The sequence below is a fragment of the Thamnophis sirtalis genome, unplaced genomic scaffold (assembly GCF_051295495.1).
Source record: "Thamnophis sirtalis isolate CommonGarterSnake01/CBP01778 unplaced genomic scaffold, rThaSir2_p1.2 scaffold_1, whole genome shotgun sequence".
In the NCBI taxonomy this organism is placed as follows: domain Eukaryota; kingdom Metazoa; phylum Chordata; class Lepidosauria; order Squamata; family Natricidae; genus Thamnophis; species Thamnophis sirtalis.
Window position 1 is genome coordinate 160,770,682 of NW_028261381.1, and position 24,718 is coordinate 160,795,399.

General features: G+C 42.4%; 1 protein-coding gene across 11 annotated transcripts in view; it reads right to left on the reverse strand.

Annotated features, from left to right (window-relative positions):
* EPS15L1 (epidermal growth factor receptor pathway substrate 15 like 1) overlaps positions 1–24,718 on the reverse strand; it is a 56,552-nt gene that overhangs the window by 26,121 nt on the left and 5,713 nt on the right. For 6 of the 11 annotated variants that reach the window (XM_087729485.1, XM_087729427.1, XM_087729461.1 and 3 more), the window contains exons 2-20: positions 24,524–24,565; positions 22,136–22,225; positions 21,265–21,312; positions 20,846–20,941; positions 20,583–20,639; positions 19,348–19,473; positions 17,565–17,624; positions 16,987–17,223; positions 15,637–15,794; positions 15,087–15,243; positions 14,018–14,080; positions 13,342–13,427; positions 10,641–10,713; positions 7,046–7,207; positions 6,450–6,647; positions 4,549–4,713; positions 2,561–2,672; positions 2,253–2,303; positions 970–1,106 (exon numbers count right to left, since the gene is read on the reverse strand). In XM_087729485.1, the coding sequence (XP_087585611.1) occupies positions 970–1,106; positions 2,253–2,303; positions 2,561–2,672; positions 4,549–4,713; positions 6,450–6,647; positions 7,046–7,207; positions 10,641–10,713; positions 13,342–13,427; positions 14,018–14,080; positions 15,087–15,243; positions 15,637–15,794; positions 16,987–17,223; positions 17,565–17,624; positions 19,348–19,473; positions 20,583–20,639; positions 20,846–20,941; positions 21,265–21,312; positions 22,136–22,225; positions 24,524–24,565 (2,118 nt within the window). Of the gene's footprint in view, positions 1–969; positions 1,107–2,252; positions 2,304–2,560; positions 2,673–4,548; positions 4,714–6,449; positions 6,648–7,045; positions 7,208–10,640; positions 10,714–13,341; positions 13,428–14,017; positions 14,081–15,086; positions 15,244–15,636; positions 15,795–16,986; positions 17,250–17,564; positions 17,625–19,347; positions 19,474–20,582; positions 20,640–20,845; positions 20,942–21,264; positions 21,313–22,135; positions 22,226–24,523; positions 24,566–24,718 lie in introns of those variants that run through there. The other 5 variants (XM_087729494.1, XM_087729469.1, XM_087729450.1 and 2 more) reach the window with 2 other exon arrangements.

Below are 24,718 nucleotides of genomic sequence, written 5' to 3' on the forward strand. Positions count from 1 at the left end.
ACCAAGTTCCTTTAACTGCTTTTCACAGAATTTATTTTCCAAGCTTCTCAACACCTTTGTCACTCTTCCCTCTCTATTCCGTCCCATTTCAGATTTCAAACACAGACAGAGTTGCTAAGAGATAGTAAGCAATTTACTCCTGACTAAGGGAACAAATGGCAGGCAAGCAAAGGAGTATAAAGCAAACAGTCTCTAGATATTGTAAGGCTTGTCCTGAGTAGATTTCACTTTCCGAAAAAGCACAGAGGAGGCTGCTCAAGGCCCAATCCAAAGTCAGGAGAGCCAAACATGATTTGTCAGCTGGTTTTAGAATCAGTTTTTCAGATTTCTCATACCATCAGGAGGCAATGGCATGTCGGACACAGAGGACCTGATAGTTGCTTCCAACAAGGAAATGTGGGTCACAGCTGCCTCTTAAATTAAAGCTTCAGCCAGCTGTATTTAATTAAGGCAAGCATTCCCTTGTTGGCAAGAAGCCTAGCTGAGCATCTTTACTCTCTCTCTCTCTTTCTCCTTGCACAGTTGTGGGGCTTTGAAGCCACACTGCATCATCTGAAAACTGCAGCTGTACTGATGCTGTCTGTGTTTGATCAGCTTCAGAAGATTTCCTCACTTGTGGTCTCCTGAGGCTGACATTCCACCGGTTCAGCTGAAGGAGCTTCTTTACAATCAGAGTTAATCTACGTCATGGGTCATGACATGCTGTTTCCAGTTTTTGTATTGTGGTGACCAAAACTGGGCACTGCATTTCAGGTGCGGTCTGAACCTGTGCAGCACGGAATGGTACATTCACTTCCCCTTGATCTTGATTTTCATATGAATAACTTATAGCTTTAACTTAATGCTTTCTTATTCTAGAATTTTAGCTAAACGATTGTTAGGTTATATTAATTTTGCTTTGTTGTTAACCATTCAACTACAGTGGGGCAAAAGTCTAAAGAATAACTAGAATAAGCAAAGCCTCCTTACTTTAGAGGGCAGTGTGGAATTTTGCAAGAAAGGGTCTGAAATGAACGGGTCACTTTTTTCAGCCTTTTTAAAGAAATCCTCAGGCACAGATGTCCGGAATGGGTCACTTTCTTTAAATGGATCACCTCCAAATGGATCTGATGTAAGACAGTTAAAGGTAGAAGATTGACAGGAGATTAAGACAAATCAAGTACAGGAAGGCTGATTTTAACTGAATATCAGAAAAGCATTTCTAAGTACAGGAACAACAAAACCCACTATCCAAAAAAGTAGAGGCCTTCCCTAAGTAGTGGGATTCAAATTTTTTTACTGCCAGTTCTGTGGGCATGGCTTTGTGGGTGTGACAGGAGAAGGATACTGTAAAATCTCCATTCCCACCCTAATCCAGGGGAAGGTTCCTGCAAAATCCCCATTTCTTTCCTATCAGCTGGGGCTCGGGAGGCAGAGAATAGATAGGGGCGGGGCCAGCCAGAGGTGGTATTTACCGGTTCTCCGAACTACTCAATATTTCTGCTACCGGTTCTCCAGAACTGGTCAGAACCTGCTGAATACCACTTCTGGCTTCCCTTTACTTAGATGTGTTCAGGGGACCATGGACTGTCTATCTGGAATAGTTTAACCTAAATCCAAGGAATTGGACTACGTTGCCCTTAAATTAATTAAAAATGGCAGAGATGGAGAAGAAGGAAGTAACATGGGGTGGGAGAGTTGGGGCCTCATCTTAATCCATTAACCTAGTGGTATCAAACTGGTGGGCCAAGGGCCGGATGTGTTATGCACAGGCCATGCCCACCCCAGCTCCGTGAAAAGGGGGGGGGGGGAATGTTGCAAAATGTCACGTGATGGCAATGTGACGCTGTGAGTTTGACACCCGTGCATTAACCACTTCCAGAATGTGCCCCTAGGCCAGTTGGCAGAGCCAAGTCTTCAATTTGTTTTTAAAAGCCTAATGGTTGATTGTAGATTTCATGGGAGGGGGAATAAAAGGGGGGCCACAATGTTCCAAAGGGCAGGAAGGCTCTTCGGTAGAAAAGCCTCTTCTCCTGGATAACTGCTACTATTCTAAATATGGGATGCTTTGCTTTGTTAGGATGTATTACGGCTAGTTTTAATCACCATGCATGAACCTACTAACTATAATTCATATCAGATTATATGGTTTCCCCTTCCCGGCTTTTGTTACAAATATATTACTGCCTAGGCACTTCACATCCAGAGACAGAAACTCTTGATTTTTGAAAGTAATAAATAAATAATATGAACCTTTAAAATGTTTGTCTTACCAGCGGCTGCAGGAGGCTGTTCAGCGAAAGGGTCATTCTGAAAAGGATCACCTGTGTGAAGAAGAGAGAAAACAGAAATTAAAAGCTACGGAAATAAACACTAAAATAAAATAGGAAGTAGAAAACACAGTTTTGAGGTGTATTTCTTTTATCAAGAAAAATGTTTCTGCTTTGCTTCTGAAATGTCCTGATAATAAGATTCACTTGCAGATTCAAGGAAGACTGTAACAATTGGCTACTGCTTCTGTCTTCTTTGTCTGGGCAGCGTTTCAAGTGCCAAAACGGCCCTCTGTCCTATGGAAACTTACTTCCTTTGAAGGGATCTGCTCCTTTGAAGGGATCTGCAGTTTGAAAAGGGTCCGTCTGCAACTCCTGAACATTATTGCTGAAAAGTAGAGCTTTGCTCTTGAATGGATCATCCTGGAATCAAACATAAAGTGATTACGAAAGTCAGATGCCCAGCAGGCAAAGGTGGAAGCCTCAAGGGACCTCTCAATCAAGGTGGCCAAGATAAACATCCCTTAATATAATACTCTTTAATAGTTTCAAGGTTAGCTCAGTTTAATCAACTGCTTCTTTATCAATAACTAGCCAATAACCCAGCATTGCTCGGGTATTTATATATAGGGGGAAAATGTCTAGACCAAACGTAATTTCTAATGTTGAATTTTCCCCCTTACCAGAGGGAGCTCCCTTGTGGAGTACTGTGAAGCCATTACCATGGCAACTCCACTGTGCTGTACAGTAGAAGTCTGGCAATACGGCACAACAGGCTGTATCTTAACAGAACACCCCCCACCCGAGAGGTGTTAGGGATATCTTACTCCCACAGTATTTTTCCCCCCCGAGAGTAAATCATTTGTGCACCAAGTTTGGTTGAAATTGTTCGAGGCATTCCAGAATTATGCTGGAACATACATACACACAGTCATTTTTATAGAGAGAAATTTTAACTTGTTTAATAGCCCTCATTCTAGACATTCTTTTTTTATCTTGCATACTGAAATTGTATTTATCGGACAGCAAAACATGAAGTCATGTTTTAGGGCTGACGTGATAGGTGACAGCCATTAGATTTTGTTTTTCTAACAATTTTTTTTCAGATTTTAGATTTTAAATTAACAAATGAACTTCCAATGACAATGTGGCTAGACTCTTATTAACCACTAGTAGACCTTTATTAAAATCTTCATATAATGGACATAAAAGTCCTTTTTTAACATAACCCAATGGGCATCTCCTTGCAGCTGTAATCCAGATTCTAGGACTGGACTTCACAATCTTGATATTTGGGCAACATAAAGAGCTTGCAATCCAAATGGGTAAGATAGGACAAGCTATACAACAAAAAGAGGGCTTCTCTTTTAAAATCAAGAATTTTATTATCACAGAGGTGGGCAACCCATCATCAAGATCACCCAGTCTGTAGTCCCTAGAGCATTTCCATGAAATCTACTACAATCTGTAGCAAATGCAGAATATTTGGCAGCATTATTTCCAGTCTCTAAATCGGAATAAAGCACAAATTAGTCATTTCAGTTTCTACTCATTTCTCTAAGGTCCTCCTCATGCTATCAGCTGCGTATCTTTTAGCCCTCAAAGGATGATGTTTTTAAAAATAAAAGCACATCCCATCAGCTTCAGAAACATTGCCAGCTCCCATGGTCAGGCAATCCTCAAGACAGTAGCTGACCTGGACTGATATCAATGAAGCTCAGGGGAGTCAGAACTGGGTAGTAATACTTGGATGAAGTTCACTAGGAAATTTGGGGCTTGTGAGCGGGTCAAAAAATATCCCCAAACAATGGCAAATCATTTCCATAGGGTGGCCAGGAAAACAAGATTCTCCTATCTGTGGAATCACCAGGAGACAACTTAAATTCAAAGGAGGTTTCACTACCATCACTATCATAGGATGAAAAAGTTGTTGAAAAACACAGAGAATGGAGCAGAGGGTAGAAATGCATCAAAGCCAAATATAGCAAGAGGATGTTCTTTTCCACTATGAAGGTAAAGGTTAGTTCTCTGAGCTTGTTCTGAAGAACACTGGCACCGACATCCCCTGCTGAAGATGTTACCCAGCCTGGTAACAAAATGTTCCGAAACCAACCCACAAACTCAGAGAATGAACCTTCACCCTCATCCTACGCCCGAGCTACAGATATTCGCCACTATTGTAAAATTTTTCAACTACTCTCATTCTTTTTCACACCTTTTTCCTACTTCCTTCTCTTCAAACATGATGGTCCATACATAGGGCCATGCACACATGCATCTATTCTACACAATTTCTCACCAAAGTCCCAAACCCGCCCCGGTCTTTTTGGATGTTCCCCTCATTCAGATCTGCCAGGTTAGTCATGCTGCCACTGTGAAGTCCGTTTAAAGCTTCATTGTACTGTTCAATGCTCTGATTGGCTTCCTGAAGGGTCTCTTGAAGCCGAGATAACTTACTCCTTGCCTGTAAAGAGGAAGGATGGAACCAAGGTTAGAAAGAGTCCACTGATTAAAAAGCTTTCATCTTCCCACTACAGGCCTAAAGTAACAGAACAGAAACAGGAAGGAGCCACTTAGCACACTTGTCCAAACCCACCGGCAGCCCTGAAGACGCTCCAAAATGGCTTCAGGGTTGACAGGAGTCTCGGAGTTTGGTTTGCATCACGTCTGTTACTTGGATCCCTGACACCCAGGGCAGATTAAAGCATTCTGGAACGATGACCTCTGCTTAAATGTACCAAGTAAAGGAGAATCCACCACCTCCCTGGATAAATAGTTCTACTACCGTGTTTTCCTGAAAATATGACCTACCCCGAAAACAAGCCCAAGCCTGATTTTCCACGCCTGGGCCTAATATAAGCTCTACCCAAAAAATAAGCCCTAGCTAAGCCCTGCCCACCATCTGGTTGTAAAGGGGGGGGGCGAAGTGCAGGTGTAAAAATCAAGCTAGGGCAGTGTGTGTGTGTGTGTGTGTGTGTGAGTGAAACTGCCCCATGTGCCCCGCACCCGTTTATCTTAAGACCGCCGCAGCCAGGCCTCCTACATCTGCCCAAATTCTTCTGCAGCTGCTTGCAGCCATTCATGGCCAGATACCATGTGGCGCATCACACCGGTGCTGCCACTCACATGCACACACTAGGCTGCCTCCTGCTGCGAGTGCCAGCGCGATGAGCCATGCGGCGTCTGACCACGAATGACCGCATAAGTCAGACAGCAGAGCGACAGGTGTCGGGGCATGAGAGGTGTGGCTGCGGTGGTCCTAAGGTAAGCAGGTAAGACATCCCCTGAAAATAAGACCTGGTGCTTATTTGGGGCTGAAAAGAAAACAAGACCAGGTCTTATTTTCGGGGAAACACGGTACCAAGTTGTATTTACTTTTACATACAGTAGATTTTCTTAAAAGGTAAGAGATATAAATTTTAGAACACTTTCACCTGTATACCTCAACTGAACTCATTTAATGACCATGTGGAGTTACAATGTCACTGAAAAAAAGCGACTTGTGACCAGTTCTCGTACTTATAACCATAGCAGAATCCCCATAGTCACGTGATCAAAATTTGGACCCAATCACATGTATTTATGATGGCTGCAGCACTTAACAATTACAATGATTAGCTTAACAACCATTAACAAAAAAAGTTTGAAAACTGGGAGCTTCTCACTGCCTTGTTTAGCAATGGAAATTCTGGTTCCAATTGTGGTCATAAATTGAATCGTCTGAATACCTTTAAAAATAAGGCTGAAGCATACACGTTTTTGTTTCACTCTGATGTCATACGATTTTCAAAAACTGACATCAGAAAAGGTTTCAGTATTAGTGAAAATATTTAGAACAGTTTTCAGTATAAAACCGGGAGTATTTTTTTGTTAATTTCCACTTAAATCTGATGTTAGGTTGAAAAACAACTGCAATTAACACCAAAGTAAGGAGATAAGGGACTGTTTCCTCTTCCAAAACAAAAAAAAAACAAAAGACACCCACCCCAAAACCCAGTGGAAAGGAACTTTGGTTTTCAGAAATGGAAAACCTCTAATGAATGATAGAATTAGGCACATCTCCTCAAAGGAGAGAATAACAATGTCAGCATGGCAAGTTCTAGTATCCTGAACCTACAAAACAGATTTGATTGGCTATAGTCAGCCTTTGAGCCAAAAATGGAGTAGACAAGAATCTGTTATCAGAAATGCTCACACTACCTGGTTAATTTCTTCCTGAGTGGATTTTAAAGATTTGATTATTGTTTCCAGTTGTACTTTCCCAGCCTGGATGCTCTGCTCCAACTGGGTCTCTTCCTGCTGAAGCCGATTCAACTCGGTTTTTGCTCTACTGATGTCATCTTCTTGGGACTTTAGATCTGATTCCTGGGACTGAATCTGCATTTTTAATGATGTGATCTAAAACAAAGATTTCAACTCAGATTTGGTAGCAGGAAAGGTTTTTGAAAATTAGTGTGAAGTTGAAAACCACCTGCTACTTCCCATCTCAGCATCTTACACCCAACTCAGACCACCACTAAATATGGATGGTTGGTTTAGTCGGGACAGTTGAGAAGATAGTTGATAGGTTTCTATTTCTATTTATTCATGCAGATTTATGTATTAACTTTGGTCAAGTTTACAAACTTTGGTCAAACTCTTTGAAAATGGTACCCTCATATGACTCAACTTAGAGTTATGTTCAGTAAGTTCTTTGAACTTTTCTCTCGTTCTTTGAAGAAACATTTTACATTCTAGGGAATAAAAAGAATTGAAAACGGATTTCATCCCACTCAGCCAGCATCTTTCACACTCACCACTTGTGATTCCTCCTGGCATTTTTGCCTTACGTCATTTAACATATCTTTCAGCTTTGCCTTTTGTTGATCCATCTCATCCAGTCGATCTTGAGCATCCTGCTTTTGAGCCTCCAGTTCTTGCAAGCTGCTGGTTTCCCGGTCTAAATCGTTTTGCAGTTCCTAGAGAATGTTTGTTAAACATAGCTCTATGAAGATGTAAACAGATATATATATATATATCTAACACGGAAGATACTAAAGACACACCAACAAAATAAACTAGAGGAGTGATGGTGAACCTTTTAGAGATCAAATGCCCAAAATGCAACCCAAAACTCACTTATTTATCCCAAATTGCCAACACGGCAATTTAACCTCAATAATAAGGTTTTACACCTAAAATAATGATTAACAGAGTTCAGCTAATGGTTCTAAGAAAAGCGTGATAAATGCACTTTTATATATGCCCCTTAATTTTTTTTTCTGCTTTTGAAATATTACGTTTAGCAACTATAAAAAAGAAACACTTCTGTAATATAATTTCTTTCCCCCTTCTCTTTCCCTCCTTCTTTCTCTCCATTCCTCTCTCTCTCTCTCTCTCTGCCTCTTTCTCTCTCTCTTCCCTCCCTCTCTTCCCGTCTCTTCCTGGGAGGGGAAGGAACCCCTGAACTGGTGCTGGGTGGTAGGAATCTGACATATGGGGGCCGAGGAGCGCAGGAGCAGCACGCCCATGCTCAGCTGGTGGGCGGAAAGCCAAAGACCAGCTGGCCAGCAGAGAGGCGGGACATCCCAACACAAGCAGCTCTGCAGGAAAACCAACTGACATCCGGGAGGCAAGAATGAGCAGGGTCACATTGTGGCTCCGTGTCGTAATGAGCTCCAGGAGAAGGATGGGACCTTGTCTCCTCCATTGTGAAGCATGCTAAATTTCACTCTGCTGCACAAGGGGCAGGCCACAAAGGAAGCAACAGCAAATGCACCGCCACGAAGGCGGTATGCTGTTTTGCACCTTTTTTTTTTAGTCCTGCAAATGACAGCGACAAAGACGACTGAGAAATGTGATGGAGTTGGGCTGGGGCGATGGTGTGCATGCCCAGGAGAGGCTCTGTGTGCCACCTCTGGCACATGTGCCATAGGTTCACCACCACTAGAGCAATTATAGCATTTTGTCATCCTGGTTCCAAAGGTCAAAGACTTGAATATTTAACAGAAAAGAGGGGGGGAAAGAACCACATCAAAGCTAAGAATTATTTCAGCTTCCCAGAAGAATAAAAAAGGGCTGAAGGATTTAAAAACCTGTATCAGACACCAATGAGGAAAGGTTGGGGAAAGTTGTTGAGAAAGTAGTAAGGATAAAACACTGAAGGGCCCTGGAGGAAACAAACTATGTGGCTCTGTTGCAGTTGGGTTTCAGGATGAGATTAGCATCAGGAAAGCAATGATTGCCTGTGTAAGTGACCACTCACAGGCCCCGGATGTGGGCAGAGTATCTCCTTGATCTTTCAGTAGCCTTCAATGCCATTGATCATGAAATCCCTTAGACAAGCTAAGGAGGCTGCAAGTTGAGCAGACAGTTCTTTGGTAAGTTTTCTCTTTGTTCAGAGTTACAGTAGGTTCCAATCCATGTTGAGGGGCACGGATTTAAGTATCATCAGCATGCTATAAAACTCCGTTATACATTTCTGCCTTAGGATGCCCAAATGATGCTATTGATGTTCTTTCTCAGTGCTTGTGAAGCCTGGATGGGGAAGGACCGTCTTTCGTTCAATCCTGGTAAAACTGAGTGGCTGTAGGCTTAGGGTCTCTTGCAGGGAGTGATTTTCCATAATTAACTCTGGATGTGGTAACACTCTTTCAGGCAGAGTTGGTGTGCCATCTGGGGGTTCTCCTGGGCTTGTGAGTGCTACTCAAGAAGCAAGTGGTGGTTGTGGCATGAGGACTGTTGTACAGTTACATCTGGGTTGCCAGTTACAGCCATTCCTAGACCAGAAGGCATTGCTCATGCCCCTCATATCTTAGCCACTCCCAATCAGACTATCGTAACATGTTCTACATGGAACTACCCTTGAAAAGCGTTCAGAAGCTCTACCTGGTCCAAAATGCAATGTCATGTGCAGTGTTGGGTAGAGCATGACGTGTCCACACAACATTGCTGCTACCTGAACTGCACTGTATCCCACTAGACTTGTAAGTGCAAGTCAAGTGCTGCTTATTATCTTTAAAGCCCTACATCAGGGGTGTCAAACTCAAGGCCCGGGAGCTGAATCTGGCCTGCGGGGTGCTTAGATCTGGCTTGTGGGGCTGCCCTGGAAAAGCAAAGGACCGTGCATGGCCCTCCCGAGCTTCGTTTTCAGCTGCGGCGGCTCTACGGTCCTCTGCCAGTGAAAACAGAGCTTGGGAAGGCCACGCACAGCCCTCCCAGGCCCACTTTTACTGGCAGAGGGATGCAGGACATTGAGCTGGCCACACACAGTCCCCCCCCCCCCCAAACTGTTCCACTGATTGTTCTAACTATCAGGAAATTTCTCCTCAGTTCTAAGTTGCTTCTCTCCTTGATTAGTTTCCACCCATTGCTTCTTCTCCTACCCTCAGGGGCTTTGGAGAATAGTTTGACTCCCTCTTCTTTGTGGCAATCCCTGAGATATTGGAAGACTGCTATAATGTCTCCCCTAGTCCTTCTTTTCATTAAACTAGACATACCCAGTTCCTGCAACCATTCTTCATATGTTTTAGTCTCCAGTCCCCTAATCATCTTTGTTGCTCTTCTCTGCACACACCTTGATGTGGCCCTTAATGAAATTGAGTTTGACACCCCTGCCCTACGTGGCAGGAGAAGCCCATTACCTGAGGTAGTGCTTATGCTTCACAGTTTCAGCCTATCCCAGTAAACCTGACAGAATGGCCTTGCTCGAGTTTTGATTAAGGAAAGTGTGTCACCTGGTGGGCCCCAGAATACGTGCCTTCTCTGTCATGGTGCCTGCCTTATGAAATCTGTCTAGCTACTTCGTCTTTGGGAAGATGTGTAAATATATAAATGTGTTAAACAAAACAAAAAAATCCCTCTTCCACGTGTGTTGTAAAGCCTAAGTCATTTATCATTTGAGAGCCATGCTCGGTTGGATCACTGAAAGAACTTTTTAAAAAATATCAAATGCCAGGATATCAGAGTTTATTCCCCACCAATTCCTACAAAATCTCTTCCATGGCCAGTGCTAAAATCTGGAATCACCTACACAATGGGAGAAAAGGCAACTAAGGAATTTGGGGTTACTTAGAGTCCTCCCTTAAATCTAGGGGTTGCTGCTTTATGTTTGTGTTCTGACAGACATCAGGGTAACTAGTCGGATTCTAGAGTAAGCATTATTAAACAAATAAAATCTTACATTCTTTCTTTTTTTCCTAAAAAACACGTAAGGGGGAAGAGAGAAAGCAGGGAAAACCCCTTTTAATCCATTCTCAAGCCCTTGGGAGAAAAAACTGTTTTTCTTTGAAGAAAATGATTTTTCTGGGTAGAGGATTTTGTTCGTCTTATAACTTTTGAACTGTGATTCTGATGAGAACAAAGAGACAGATAGACGGATGGACGGAAAGACACAGCCATTCATAGCATTACCTGAACTTCATTGGTTTTCTGCCGGATAGCTCCTTCTCTTTCCCGGATGTCTTGCTCCAGAGAATATTTCTCTCTACAGTGTAAACAAAATCATAATGTTAATCATAATCATCATTGTTATAATAATCAGCTTATATCCTCTGACATTACCTTAACAGTTCCTAGGTCCTTGGTTAGGACTCGAGCTGTTCAGCTACCAACCAGCCTCAAAGGCTGTGAATCTCACCAAAGATTAACCACATAATAATCATGGCATATGTATGATTTTCTTCATTTAGCCTAGGTATCCCCAAACCTCAGGCTGCAGCTCAAGGTTGATTCAGCCTTCTATCTTTCCGAGGTGGGAAAAATGAGGACCCAGATTGTTGGGGACAATATGCTGATTCTAAACCGCTTACAGAGGTCTATAAAGCACTATGAAACGTTATATAAGTCTAAGTGTTATTGCTATAAGGGCTTGTAACGCTGACCGGCTGGAAGGGAAAAAAAATACAAGCTGAGATATGCATTAAATAACCCACATAAAAATCCTTTCATCTAAGTCTGAATATTGCAACCATGAAAAAATGGATGTTTTTGTTCTAATTAGAAAATGACACTCTCACAAATGTATAATTAACATTGATTTTAGTTACATGTGGCAACCAATTTGGGCCCGTGAATCAGGACAACAAAGCACCACTTTTCCAAACAGGTTTTCAAGAGGAAGTTGTGATTCTAGTTATATTGCTAAGAAGTAAGTTTTTCTATTCATACAACCATGAGCATTTCTAGCAATGTAAAACTTGTTTTTTGTATCAACTAAAGAATTTTAGCTTGCCAAAGCTCAAATTCATTCTTAGGAATGGAAAGGATTCTCAGAAAAGGCAGTATTCTGCAGTTAAAGATAAGACATCTGGTATAATTATTTGTTGACTTTTATTTATTTTTCTTATTTATATTCTGCCTTTGTTATTTTTATAAATGACTCAAAGCAGCGAACACACCTAATACTCTTCTCTATTATTATTGTTACTTATTTGTACAGGTAGTCCTTGACTTACTAAAGTTCTTTTAGTGACAGTTCAATGTTACAACAGCACTGAAAAAAAGTGACTTATGACAGGTTTTTCATATAACTGTTATGGCATGCCCAAGGTCACCTGATCAAAATTCAGATGCTTGGCATCTGACTCATATTTATGACGGTTGCAGTGTCCCAGGGGTCGTGTGCTTGCCTTTTGCAACATTCTGATCAGCAGAGTCAATGGGGAAGCCCAATTCAGTTAACAACACATTACTAATTTAACAACTGCAGTGATTCACTTAAGAACTGTGGCAAGAAAGGTGATAAAATGGGGCAAAACTCACTTAACAAATGTCTCACTTAGCAACAGAGTCGAGGTCCACCTGTATTTTTCAGTTGGATTAAAGGCAGTTTTATATTGTTGATGGCTTTGAGTTGGATTTTTAAAACAGTTGCACTCAGCATTCTATAGAAGAAATGGTCAAAAACTAGATCAGTGATGGTGAAGCTTTTTTGGCTCCCATGCCAAAAGCGGGGGGAGCACGGTGGGGGGGGGTTGTCGTGCATAGGTGTGCCACACCCATGCTATGCATTATGGGTGTGGCATGCCTATGCACGACCCCACTCGCACGCATGCTCGCACGACCAGTGCCAACTCCCCGCTTTTGATGTGGGGTTTTTTGCTTTCCCCAGGGTCCAGAGGCTTTCTAGGAGGCTGGGGAGGGTGAAAACAGCCTCCCCCCGCAAGGCCACAGGAGCTTCCCTGAAGCCTCCGGAGGATGGACCTGCAGGGAAACCGGAAGGTGACTTCTGGTTTGTCCGTAGAACCAATTTTCGACCTCCCGAACCTTCAGGAGGCTTTTCTGAATGCTCCGGAGGGCGAAAAACGGCCCTAGGAGCAAACCGGAAGTCACCATTCCCAAACTTCCGGGTTCCCCATAGGACCGTTTTTCACCCTCCAGAGACTTTAAGGAAGTCCTGAAGCCTCCGGAGACCCTTCGGGGGGGGGGGGGGCTGTTTTCGCCCACCCCAGGCTCCTAGAAAGCCTCTGGAGCCTGGGGAGGGCAAAAAAAACCACATCAAAAGCAGGGGGAGGGCGCTGGTTGCGCGTGCATGCTCACCGGGTCACACACATAACATTATGGGTGTGGCACGCACACGCACGACCCACCTGTGCTCCACCCATTTTTGCCACAGGAGCCAAAAAATGTTAGCCATCACTGTTCTAGAGAGTAAGGAAGAGGCCTTTGATGGAGATGTGCAGGCGCTGTTGTCTAAACAAGAGGGGCTGAAGGAAAATACTAGATGTTCTGGAACTTTTTTTACTGAACATGGAAAAAAAATACCATTTGGAAATGGTTCAGGAAGATCCCTCACTGATTCACTGGAGTATTAAAAAGGGGGGAGGATCTTCAGCCCAATCAGACCTGCAAGATTCCATTATTATAGCCAAACTCAATAAAAGTAGTTTTAGCTTTTCTGTGGAGTTGATTTCCTGGTCTGATCCACTTTATGAGATTGTCAATTACAGAGCATCACATAGAATCATTAATTTACAGGCTCTATCAAATTTCTCACATTAAAACTGCTACACAATAGATTATATTAAAATGAACTTTGCAAATCATGAGATTGTCTAAAGAGACCACTCTCTCCATCCTCAGTTCTCCATCACGTCCAAACATATTGTTTTACCTCTGTAGCTGTGCAATCTCTTGGCTGATATCATCCAGTTCTTTCACGCCCGTGAATTCCCCTGATCCAACAGAACTTGAGCTGTCCTGTTAGAAAGCAAATAGTCCCATTGAAGCAGCCAAATCCCATGTCACACCCAGCTTCACAAGCCCATTCATTTTGGACATTTAGGAGTTTTCAATCAAGCATAAGGCAAATCTCTTGCATTCCCATTCTGCAAATGCACAGCCCCTGGCATGTGGAATGGGACATAGCAATTCTTAAATTACACAAATACCCAGCTGGTGAATCACCTTGCAGAAAACCAAAATTTTAAGCAGCAGAAATAGCAACAACAACAAAAAAAGCCTGACAAGAAAAGGATGAAACAGTATTTGAAAAGAGGAAAAAAAAAACACCTCACACAATGGATGCTGGCAAAAGAAAAGACGTCTGATCAAGATCCACTTTTATCCATTTTGAGCTGCTTTTAGCTGACTCAGGAATAGCAGAACTCGTCCTTTCTTATCAGCCAGCCACCCCCCACCCCCAAACCCCCTCCTGCCCTCCGCATCATGTGGGGAAGCTCCACAAAGCTGCTTAGGTGGAAAAAAAGGTGTTTTGCATGGACAAAGCAAATGCCACCTGAGGTTTGATGGGGAGGGGCTGAGTTCTTCAGAGTGCCCCGTTTACTCACACGACGCATTTCTGTGAGTGTCGAGATCTCAGTTCCTACTGAGGCCAAGTAGCCTGAGAGAGTCTAGAGGAAAAAAGGACAGAGGGGCAGGAGCTCAGGCAATTCTGGGGAAAGTCAGTGAAACAAGAGGACTTGCACAGTCTTCCACAGAACCAGAGAGAAGAAGAGGAAACAAGAGAACAGGAGCAGGGACAAGCAAGAGGGTGAATTCACTGCATCTGGGCCACAATGATTTTAGAGACAGCAGTTTACCAGAGCCAGCTTTTCAACTGCTGAAACCTGGTGCTGGCCTTCGAACATCGTTATATGCATTACTCATTCTTCTTTCTACATATAATATAGGCTTGTGCCATTTTTCTCCCCCTCAGAAGAGCCTGATGAAGCTGCCACCGCCACCGCCTCCTCCTCTTCAGCTGACCTAGAGAACTCCCTGCCACTTTGCTGAGGGGTTGGGAAACAAATAGACCACGAGGAAAATTGAATCCGAGTCACTCATCCTTCCCTCAACGGATCCAGCCATTAAAACATTACAAATATCGGCCTCGGCTCCAAAGTAGCCAATGGCTGCCCGCTCATTGAGGCTTGCTGCCAGCTGATTGGGCACAGGGGCCAAAAGGAGGCAGGAAAGAGGGTGGGGAGACACACTTCTCATCTTCCCTTCCACCACACAGCCTACAGCTTTCTGGGTAGTGTAGTTGGAAGGTGTGGAGATCCTGAAGTGGCCACAACTTTCCTAAACTTTACTCCGTAAATTAAGCCAATAGGGTTACTTTGGTTCAATAATTGCCGTCCTACATTTCCCAATTCTCCCCATTGGAACGTTACAAACAAACAGACCCAAGAGCTTTAGCAGTGTATAGTTTCAAAACAAAAACATCAGCAGCAAACAGGGCTATCTTTCTTGCTCCAAATATGACCTCGTGTTTTTGGCAGCAGGAAGAAAAAAAAACCATTTAAATAGGTTCAAGAACTCCCCCCCCCCCCCCGGGCAACGTATCAGTTGCCAGAGGAAAAGGCAAGCAAGGTCCTTAGGAGAGTGTCAGAATAGATGTCTATGCTATGAGTTCACCTGGACAGGAGTGGTCCTCTCCGAAGGAGGGATCATATCTGGGAGCAGCACCTGTGGTGGGTCAATGCCTTTGCTGACCTTCTGCTGAATGAGGTACATGGCGAGTGCAAACTGATCTTTGTTGAGCTTTCCCATCTGCCGTATATCCGCCAATGCCCTGTCAGGAAAAAAACAACAACAGACTCCTTCCATAGACTGCTCAATAGACAATTGCTATTCAAAAGATGCAGAGTATCTCAGAAGCTTTCATCTGATTCCACAGCTTATTCCAGGGGTGTCCAAACTTGGGAACTTTTAAGACTTGCGGACTTCAACTCCCAGAATTCCCCAGCTAGCATAGCTGGCTGGGGAATTCTGGGAGTTGAAGTCCACAAGTCTTAAAAGTTTCCCACGTTTGGACACCCCTGGCTTATTCAATCTCAAGACAGCATCTGTGGCAATGCCTGTACTTTCCATAAACCAAAAAAAAAGAGGACAATTTTACACAGTACTTTCGATTGGAAAACAACGTCGTATAATAAAAAAGAGAGATGGGAAGGAAAATTCATACCATATGTGTGCTAGGAGGTTCTGGGAAAGCCCCGAGTGCATGAAAATATCCTTCACTTCCTGGCCGCTCACAAAGCCATCCAGGTCCAAATCTGTCTTCAGAAATATTTCATCATAGCGAATCTTGTCAGTCAATGGCACCACCCAGTTTGCAGACGGCTGAATTAAGAAGAGTCTCTGTTAATTGACTGATTTTGCAGATAAAAGTATCCATGTGAGAAGTTACATCCTAGACAAAGCGTCCCACCGCCAACTTTCTCCAAAGTTATTTGGGCAGAAAAATTGTCCCACCGTTGGCTGTATGTCACTACTCCTTCCAGTTTCCCCAGCATTTCCCAGTTTTCACAAATACAAGTTTATCTAACAATTAAGCTCATTGTTTTAACCTACTTTGGTTTTAATTATTCAGAATAAAGATCCTGGGAAGAGACTTCTTTACTGTTCAATCCCAGAAACCATCCATTGTGAGCAATTTGGAAGCATTGCAAGATCTCTCCTAAGAGGTTTCTTCTAAGTTACACTGATAATGCAGAGTTAAAAAGACCGTCGTTTAAAGCCAGAAGGGCTAGTTGCAGGTGGCATCCTTAGAAAGATCTCAAGTGATGGCCGACCTACCAGTCACTTGTGGAGACACTATGTTCAAAGAACATAATTTGCTTCTCAATGCTTTTGTTGGGAAAGTCTATGTAAGAGGAGTTTTGTCCACTATTTGGAGTTTTCCAGATAACTAAGTAGTCATTCCTGAAGTAGGATACTGAGTTAGAGGGTTGTATGATCAAATTCAGCACAAATGTTATATTAAGTAAGGAAATCTGTACTGAACTTCTAGCCAGATCTATTATCTGGCTACATGCCACAAATATAAAGATCTCCTAGACCAGGAGGGTCAAACTTGATTTCATTGAGGGCAGCGTCAAGGTTGTGTTTGACCTCGAGGGGGTGGGCATGACCAGGGGTGTGGCCAGCTTGACATCATTCATGCCAGGGAGCGTGTGTAGTGGCCCAAGCATTCTGGCAGTGAAAATGGACTCCTGAACTCCATTTTTCGGCTGGGATGGCCTCCTGCAACCCTCTGCCAGCGGAAATGGGAGCTCGCGGGGGGGGGGGGGGGGGACTGGGTGTTTTCACTGGCAGAGGCTCCAAGAGCCGGTCCTTCACTGTTTCCAGGGCAGCCCCAGGGGCCAGATCTAAGCACCTCACTGGCTGAATCTGGCGTGCAGGCCTTGAGTTTGACACTCCTGTCCTAGACACAATCCTTTCTACACATATCCAATTTAAAAAAACAACAACAAAGGGAAAAAGCTCACCTTTGCACAATATGTTCGCATTCTCTGCCAGAGGCTACACCTACCTGTGTTTGCTTCAGGCTGTGTTTGGGGGATAAGCTTCCTGTGCTGTTGAGGCTGTTGACGCTGCCGTGTGACGGAGTGGACCGCAAACTGTCTTTGGGGGGAGGACTGGCTGGAAGAACTGGCACTGCCCCAGGAAAGATTGGCACTTTCTTCCGCTTGGAAGGTGGAACGAGAGATGGGGGCAACAGAGAGGGGACGGGTTCCTTCTCAAGGGCACGGTAGACCAGGTGCATCGCCTGCAAGGCCCAGAGGGAAAAGACGTCTGCAGAGGGCAACAAGGAGGAGGAGGAAGAGGAGGAGGAGGAGGAGGAGGAGGGGAAGATGGCGGAGAGGTAGTGCCAAGCATGAGAGAGCAGGTCAGGTAAGGGCTGGAGGGAGGGAGGCTGGACTAACAGAGGTGGATAGAACCCTGGGAAAAGGAAAACTAACCAAGGAGTTTGATACTGTGGATTCCTACTGTGATCGGCCTCTTCTATGCAAATGAGGGCTTGGGACATAACCCTGTCCCTGACCCGAAAAACCAGGCACTCAGGAATCCCCTTCGGTTACATGACAAGAGCAAGCAGAGGGAACTTACCACGGCAAATTCATCTCTGTCAAGGTGCCCATCTTTATCAATATCACTGAGGTCCCACACCTAGAACCATTTGGGCACAAATGAAAGGGGAAAAGGGATGTATCAGAAGAGTAGTTAAAGGAATGTTCTTTTTTTTTTAAAAAAAAAGAATTTCATTATGGTTTCTTCTTCTTCCTAGCGTACTTCCACAGGTGCAGGGTCCGCTTTTCATTATGGTTTGTTGTGGATAATTCCAGATTTTTTATTCAACTGATTAATTCTTTTTGTACCATCCCCTCCCCCCTTACGCAAGTCTAATAATTACCTGAACATAACCAGGAGTGGGCTGCTAGGGGTTCGCAGGGGTTCGGGAGAACCTCTAGCTAAGATTCTGTACAGTTTGGAGAACCCTCAAATCTCACTCCTGACTGGCCCTGCCCACCCCAGGAGTCCCTATGCGGCCCGTTTTGAATGCAGATAAATGCAAGGTGTGCATGCAGGCTCAGGGAGGGCGAAAAACGGGCCTACCGGTAGTTTGGGAAGGCCAGAGACGGGCCCAGAGTCTGGGGAAGCCATTTTCACCCTCCCAGAGGCTCGAGGGAAGCCTCTGAAGCCTAGAGAGGGCAAAAACAGCCCCCTCCCGCCTGGTATAGGAGGCTGACTAAGCCACGCCCACCACAGCCACGTCCACTCAGCAACTAGGCGGAGAACCTAACCCTAACCCTTGCTAAAAATTTTGAAGCCCATCCCTGAACATAATCTGCTGTATTTTTCGGAGTATAAGTCACTCCGGAATGTCAGATAAACCTTAGTGTTTGGGGAGGAAAATAAGAAGAAAAAAATTCTGCCTCTGCCTACCAGCATCCATGGTATTCAGCTGGCTAGCTTCCTTATTTGGAACACATGTTAACAAGGTCAATCAATGAATAGGCATAGCAACTGAGTCAGCCAATGAGGGCTATTTGGACTCTGAAACAGTATTTGCCATGTGAGCAACAAGGAGACAGGAAGGAGCCTGGCTTAGCTGAGAACTGAAAGTGAAACTGCTTGTGTTTTGCTTGTATTTACTGCTACCTTGGAAAACCTGCTTTTGGTATTGTATTGTATATTGTTGTTATTGTTGTTGTTGTTGTTTTGAATCCTGCTGAATCAGTTACTTGTGTGTGCTTTCTGAATGTGATTGCTGCTGCAAACTCTGACCAGCTAGAGTCAGCTTCAGCACTTATTGCCGCCTGATTCAGCATAGCTGATTGGCAGGTGGATCGGACTGGCGAAATACCCCCAATCAGCTGTTCCAGGCTGCAGGGATTTCCACAGACCATCGCTGCCTCCATGCCTTGCGTTTTTGGCCTCTGGTGGGGGCGGGGGCTACATTCGTTGTATAAGAAGACACACCCAAATTTTCACTCTCTTTTTTGGGGGGGAAAGGTGCATCTTATGCTCCGAAAAATACAGTAATTAACAATGTAAAAACTTCAATAACTGATTAGCAGCAAAACATAAGGCAAGGAGCATGATAAGTAGATTTTAAAAGCACATGCAAAAGAGTCAGGAAGACTAATATTTGAGCAATCTGATTTTGAACACAGCTTTCGGCTGAGCGTTTTTCAGTTCCCTCATTTTTTTTAAGGCAGAAAGATAAATAAATCGGAACCGAACTTTAAGAGCCCAGATCGCTTGAAATTCTGGGTAGAATTTTTCTGTACCCTAAGTACAAATATTTGCCTCAATTGAAAGCACTGGAAGGCCAAAGTAATTCACTCAGATCATGTGGATGAAAAAAAAAAGGTAGAATTTTGCTTACCCTTCCCAAGACGTCAAGAGGTAGTTTGGAGTTCATCAATACTGGCTTCACTTTATCTCCCGAAAGTAAACCATTGACTGGTAAAAGGCTTTCAAAAATGCCATCAAACTTGGCCCTTTCTTCTACCTAGTTAAGAAGGAATAGATTAAAATTGGTTTACATTATATACTGTTGTTTTCCAAAGACTGCAAAATATGACTATCTTGAATTCAGTTTTCTATTTCTATATTAAGTAATGCTTTTTGTATGGGCAAGTACTAGGGGCTATTAATTAAAAAAAATATGTTATATATCTGTCTTTTCTTCCACAATGAATCCTTTGTGGAAGGAGAAAATGGAAAAGAAACAGGATGAAAGCACAAATAGTTTCAAATGGAAGATAATATTGCTTGGACTCCCTGTGACATTTTACGAAGAAAGCAGGATGACTGCATAGTTAACAGTCTCATCTGGGGACACCAAAGAAATAATGCTACAGGTAATCCTCATTTAACAACCCCAACTGGGACCAGCAATTTAGTCATTAAGCAAAGCAGTTTGCTAAGTGAAACTGTGACTGTGCTTATCATCTTATTTCAACTTTCCTATGCTTTACAGACCTGCAAAGGTTGTAAAGGAAAGGACGGGTTGCAAAGTTATTTTTCCATCATTAGTGTAACTGTAAATATTTTCTAAATGAGGGAGTCACTAAATGAGGACTAACTATAAAGAACATTTGTAAATTCACTAAAATTATTGCTAAGGTTTTATAAATGCTGCATACATTCCTTGGTAAATGTTGCACATAAGTGGTATTAACATGTTTTCTCGAAAATAAAACAGGGTCTTATTTTCTTTTGACCCCCGTAATAAGCGCTTGGCCTTATTTTCGGGGAGGTCTTATTATTTTCGAGGTGCAAGAGGTGGCGAGCCTGGTCACCTCATGGTTGCTGCAGTGTTGCAATATTTCCAGGGAGAGCTTATTTCCAGGAGAGGGCTATTTTAGTGCATGCACTCAAAAGCCCTATTGGCTTATTATCCGTGGAAGTCTTATTTTCAGGGAAACAGGATACACAATGAGGAAAATAGTAAATTCAACTTCATGCTGCTTACAGTAATTTACACGAAACTGGTATTAATCACAATAAAAAAGTAGAGTTCAATTGAGGCACCATTAAGTTCAAAAGCTTAATTAAGAAAAGGGTCTCCTTACTGGACAAGTGAGGCCAACTCATATTTTTCTCCTGGACACTTACTCTGACAGCCCAATGGGCCTCTGTGGAAGCAAGCAGCAGGGGGCTTGTATTGTCGTGCTGCAACAACAAATAAAATACATCAAAGCACTTCCTATGGTTTTCTTTGAAATATAGAAATACTTAACGGAGGCAGCCAAGCCTCAAGTCATAAAGTTTATCAGCCGCATTTAGGAAACCCAAAACCCCTTAATTCTGTATCTGTCAGACACCACTTATGTTCCAGTCAAAAACAGTCCTTTTCAAGGCAATTATTATCAACTTACAAATTTCGGAGGAGGTAACGTCAAATTTAAGTTGCTGAGAATGACATCGTGACCGCTCTGGGCACAGGCAATTAGCCGCATCGCAATGAAGAATCCCTGAACGAGACAGAAAAGCATGGAGAATGACGGAAAAAGGGCCCTCTGTTCACAAGCCTAATGTCTACCTTTATTTTCATGAAAAAGAACATTCTTCAATAGACTGTCTAGCTCTCTCACCAGACTGGTGGACATTCAGTGACAGCATTGTCTCGATATTCAGGCAGAACTAGACCTAATTGTGTGTTCCGCTCTTTCAAACAGACATCCGCACTGGAGATGAGGCCCTAGTTTCAACCCAGATTCTTTAGGCTTAGCTATTTCAAAGGAGAAGTTTCAACAGATGGAGGTGGCTTTATCTCAAAAGTGATGTACTCACATACCTGTTTATCCAGAAATCCTTTGCCCTCTGGATCTGCTAAATCCCATATCTATGAATATACAAAATTACATGCTGACATCATTCAATTTAAAGCAAAAACCCTTTCAAAATAGAGACAGAAAGTAATCTGCCTCTTCAAATCTGCTCCTCCTATAGACAGGAAGTGCTGCATCCAATACTGTATTATTTTCTTCTGCGTTTATTCTTATATACAGCCACAATCATAATTCACTGAATGAAATTAATGAGATCTAGAGCCCATCAAGCACCCGGAAGCAGTTACAGAAGTATTTCTCACGGCTTTATCTTTGCTAATATATTTCAGATTATTTTTTAAAGTTTTTGTATTTGCTTAGCATCATTCCAGATACATATTTTAAAGACAAAAATTATAAATTGATGAATCATTTATGGCTCACACATGACAGGGAGAAATTTGATGTTGAATAATAAATAATAGCAAACACTGTTTCTCAACCATGGCAAGTTGAAGATGTGTGGACGTCAACTCCCAGGATTCCCCAGCCCTGGGTGATGAAGTCCACATATCTTTAAGCTGCCAAGCTTGAGCAACACTGGTAAATAGTATTTATGATGTATTTATTATTAATTTTTTATGCCACCAATCTCCCCTATAAGGTGACTCCTTCTAAAGGAGAGTTAAGACTTTTCTAATGGATTCGCTTTCATCTTCTTACATTGGTTCTATCTGAAAGCAGCTGCCAAAGCCAGAAAAACAGCACAAGGTTTCTTCAGAGATTCATTTGTATGAAGTGACTCCAGAGATTGTCTCTGAATAATGTACATTTGCAACTGGTTTCCCTAACATGCATTTTCCTCTGGCGTTAGAACAGAGAAAATGCCTGACTTACTTTCCCCAATATAGCATCGGTAAGCCCAGACTTTTTGAGAAACAGAGCAGCATCACTGGACCCAACTCTACCAGTGCAGGCTGGATCCACCTGCAAAGAAAATATTAACTGTTCAGCAAACCCCCAAAAGGAAAGGAACGAGTCGCTTTTATCTCATTTCCTCACTATGGGCCAACTCATAAGATGGGGACTACTATATAAATAAATGTTTTAAATAAAATAAATAATCAAACTCTATGTCCTATTCCCCACTGAAATTAGGCCTCTGTTGGCTTGTTCTGCTCTTACTATAGCAGTAGCAACAGCACTTAGACTTATTAACCGCTTTATAGCGCTCTCTAAGTGGTTTACAGAGTCAGCATATTGCCCCCAACAATCTGGGTCCTCATTTTACCAACCTCAGAAGGATGGAAGGCTGAGTCAACTTTGAGCCTGGTGAGATTCGAACTACCATACTGCAGGCAGCCGGCAGGCAGCAGAAGTAGCCTGCATTCTAACCACTGTACCACCGTGGCTCTTCAAGAATGTGTTAAGATACTTGATAGTTGATTGGTGGAATTATGCATAATTGAAAATAGTGACATACAGATATAAATGGTTGGTAATTTTTTTTTCATATTGGGATTTGTGATTATATAAAGGTATACTGTTATCAAATAGACAATTAAGAATGTAGGGGAATTAGGTTTACTAGGAAAAAAACAATAATGCTGATTGTAATTGAACATATACTGTACAATGAAAGTGAGATATTTAGTTATACTAGATGAAAAATCTGTGATGGTAAATGTTATTCGAGAACATGGATGTAACAACACTTGTAACCAAACGACATGCTGTATGTGATGATGGTTTTTTTGTGTGTTTTTTGTTTTTCTTTTGTTGTGTGTGGGTGTTGTTTGTTTAATAAAAATAGAAATTTATATTAAAAAAAATGCGTTAAGATACTTAAGGGTGCTTTTATCCACTATTCTTAGCTTTTAGCCTCATTAATTTGGATTATTAAAGATTCTGATGATATTAACATCACCATAATGCTGAGTACAACATAGATCTTTGTTGACATGATGTAAATCACCTAATCTTATTTCTTTAATGCAAAAATTTGGCATTCAACTTGGTTATTTTATAAATTGCAATAACTCTGGCTTGGTGCCAAAAGTTGTAGTATCTCCGCCAACAAAGCTTTCTGAGTTGTTTGCAGTGAGTTTGAAATTGAAGTACGTTTCTTTTGATTTGAAAATGCAGGTAATACAAGATTTACCACATACTAGATTAAAGTACGAATTTTGTTGAAAATATAATATGGAAGTAGAAAGTAGAATTTATAGGGTCTGAGCTTGCCTTATTGTTGCTATGTTTTGATCTGAAGTTAACAAGGTCAGGTCTGTTACAGATGTACATGGTCTAGATTTGAGTTCTCAACATAGTAAGAGACTCTTCCTTCATGCCCTACAAGCTCCAATCCCCAGGCTCAGTGGGGCTCACAATGCCCTCCCCTCCAGGCAGTCATTTTATGAATTAAACATTTCCCCTTTTATGGCAGAATCCAGAACATATCCCAAAGTTTCAAATGCATCCACTAGCCAAAAGGTTGAACACAAGTGATACATCAAAAGTTATGGATATCTTGTGTAATAGGATAAATGCTCTATATAGTACTGGAAAAACAGAACTATAATGGACTAAAGTAGGTAGACTGTTACTATACATTCAATATGTTTTCCCACCCCAGTGAATCAAGGAAGAGGGTTTACAGGTAATTTGGTTATCTTCTGAATAACTTCATCTACGCCTATGTAAATTCAAGCAACTTTTTAATTTATATCTTGTGACCTATTGACAGGGCTTCATCAAAGCATGAGCATTACATGCTATTATATTCTATCATACGTGATATGAAGATAGAATTCACTACAATTCTAGTGGCCCAATGCATCAGCAGCATATTGGTTGGTATATGTTGTTTTTGCTTTGTTTACTAGACAATGCTAATTGCTTAGCATACAGCTTGTTCTTGGTTTCTTTTGGGAACTAATTTAAATAGAGCAGACCATGATCCTTATTTCACTTTAAAAGAGTTTTGTTAGCCAGGTTCACTCACAAGAAGGTTCAAGGTGGTGCAAGTAAAAGCTTACATATTACAAATAGCCACCCAGACTCATGAATATGAGACAGGCAACTATATAAATCGACCCCATAATACATAAATCAATGCTGGCTTTTGTAATATTATTAAATTAACGTGTAAATTTTGTATTCACTTTCTAATAGACCAGCACAATGTCTACGAAACACATGCTGGGTGCCCATATTAGCCAATAGATAAGAAAAAAAAGGCAGGATTTCCAGGGAGAGAAAAGAAAAGAAGAAATATAGCACACTTGCCTGCTTGTAATATGTCTCATACAGAGGATTACTGGCGGAGAGCTAGAAAAAAAAGGGAGAAACGCAAGGTGAAAGTTATCCTTACACACAGCCAGGTCTACCCATCATAATGCAGATTCCCCAAGTTTCTGGAGTGGTAGGAAATGGAATAGTTCTGCGCGAGCAGCGGGCAACCGCCCATGCGCACGCAGCTCC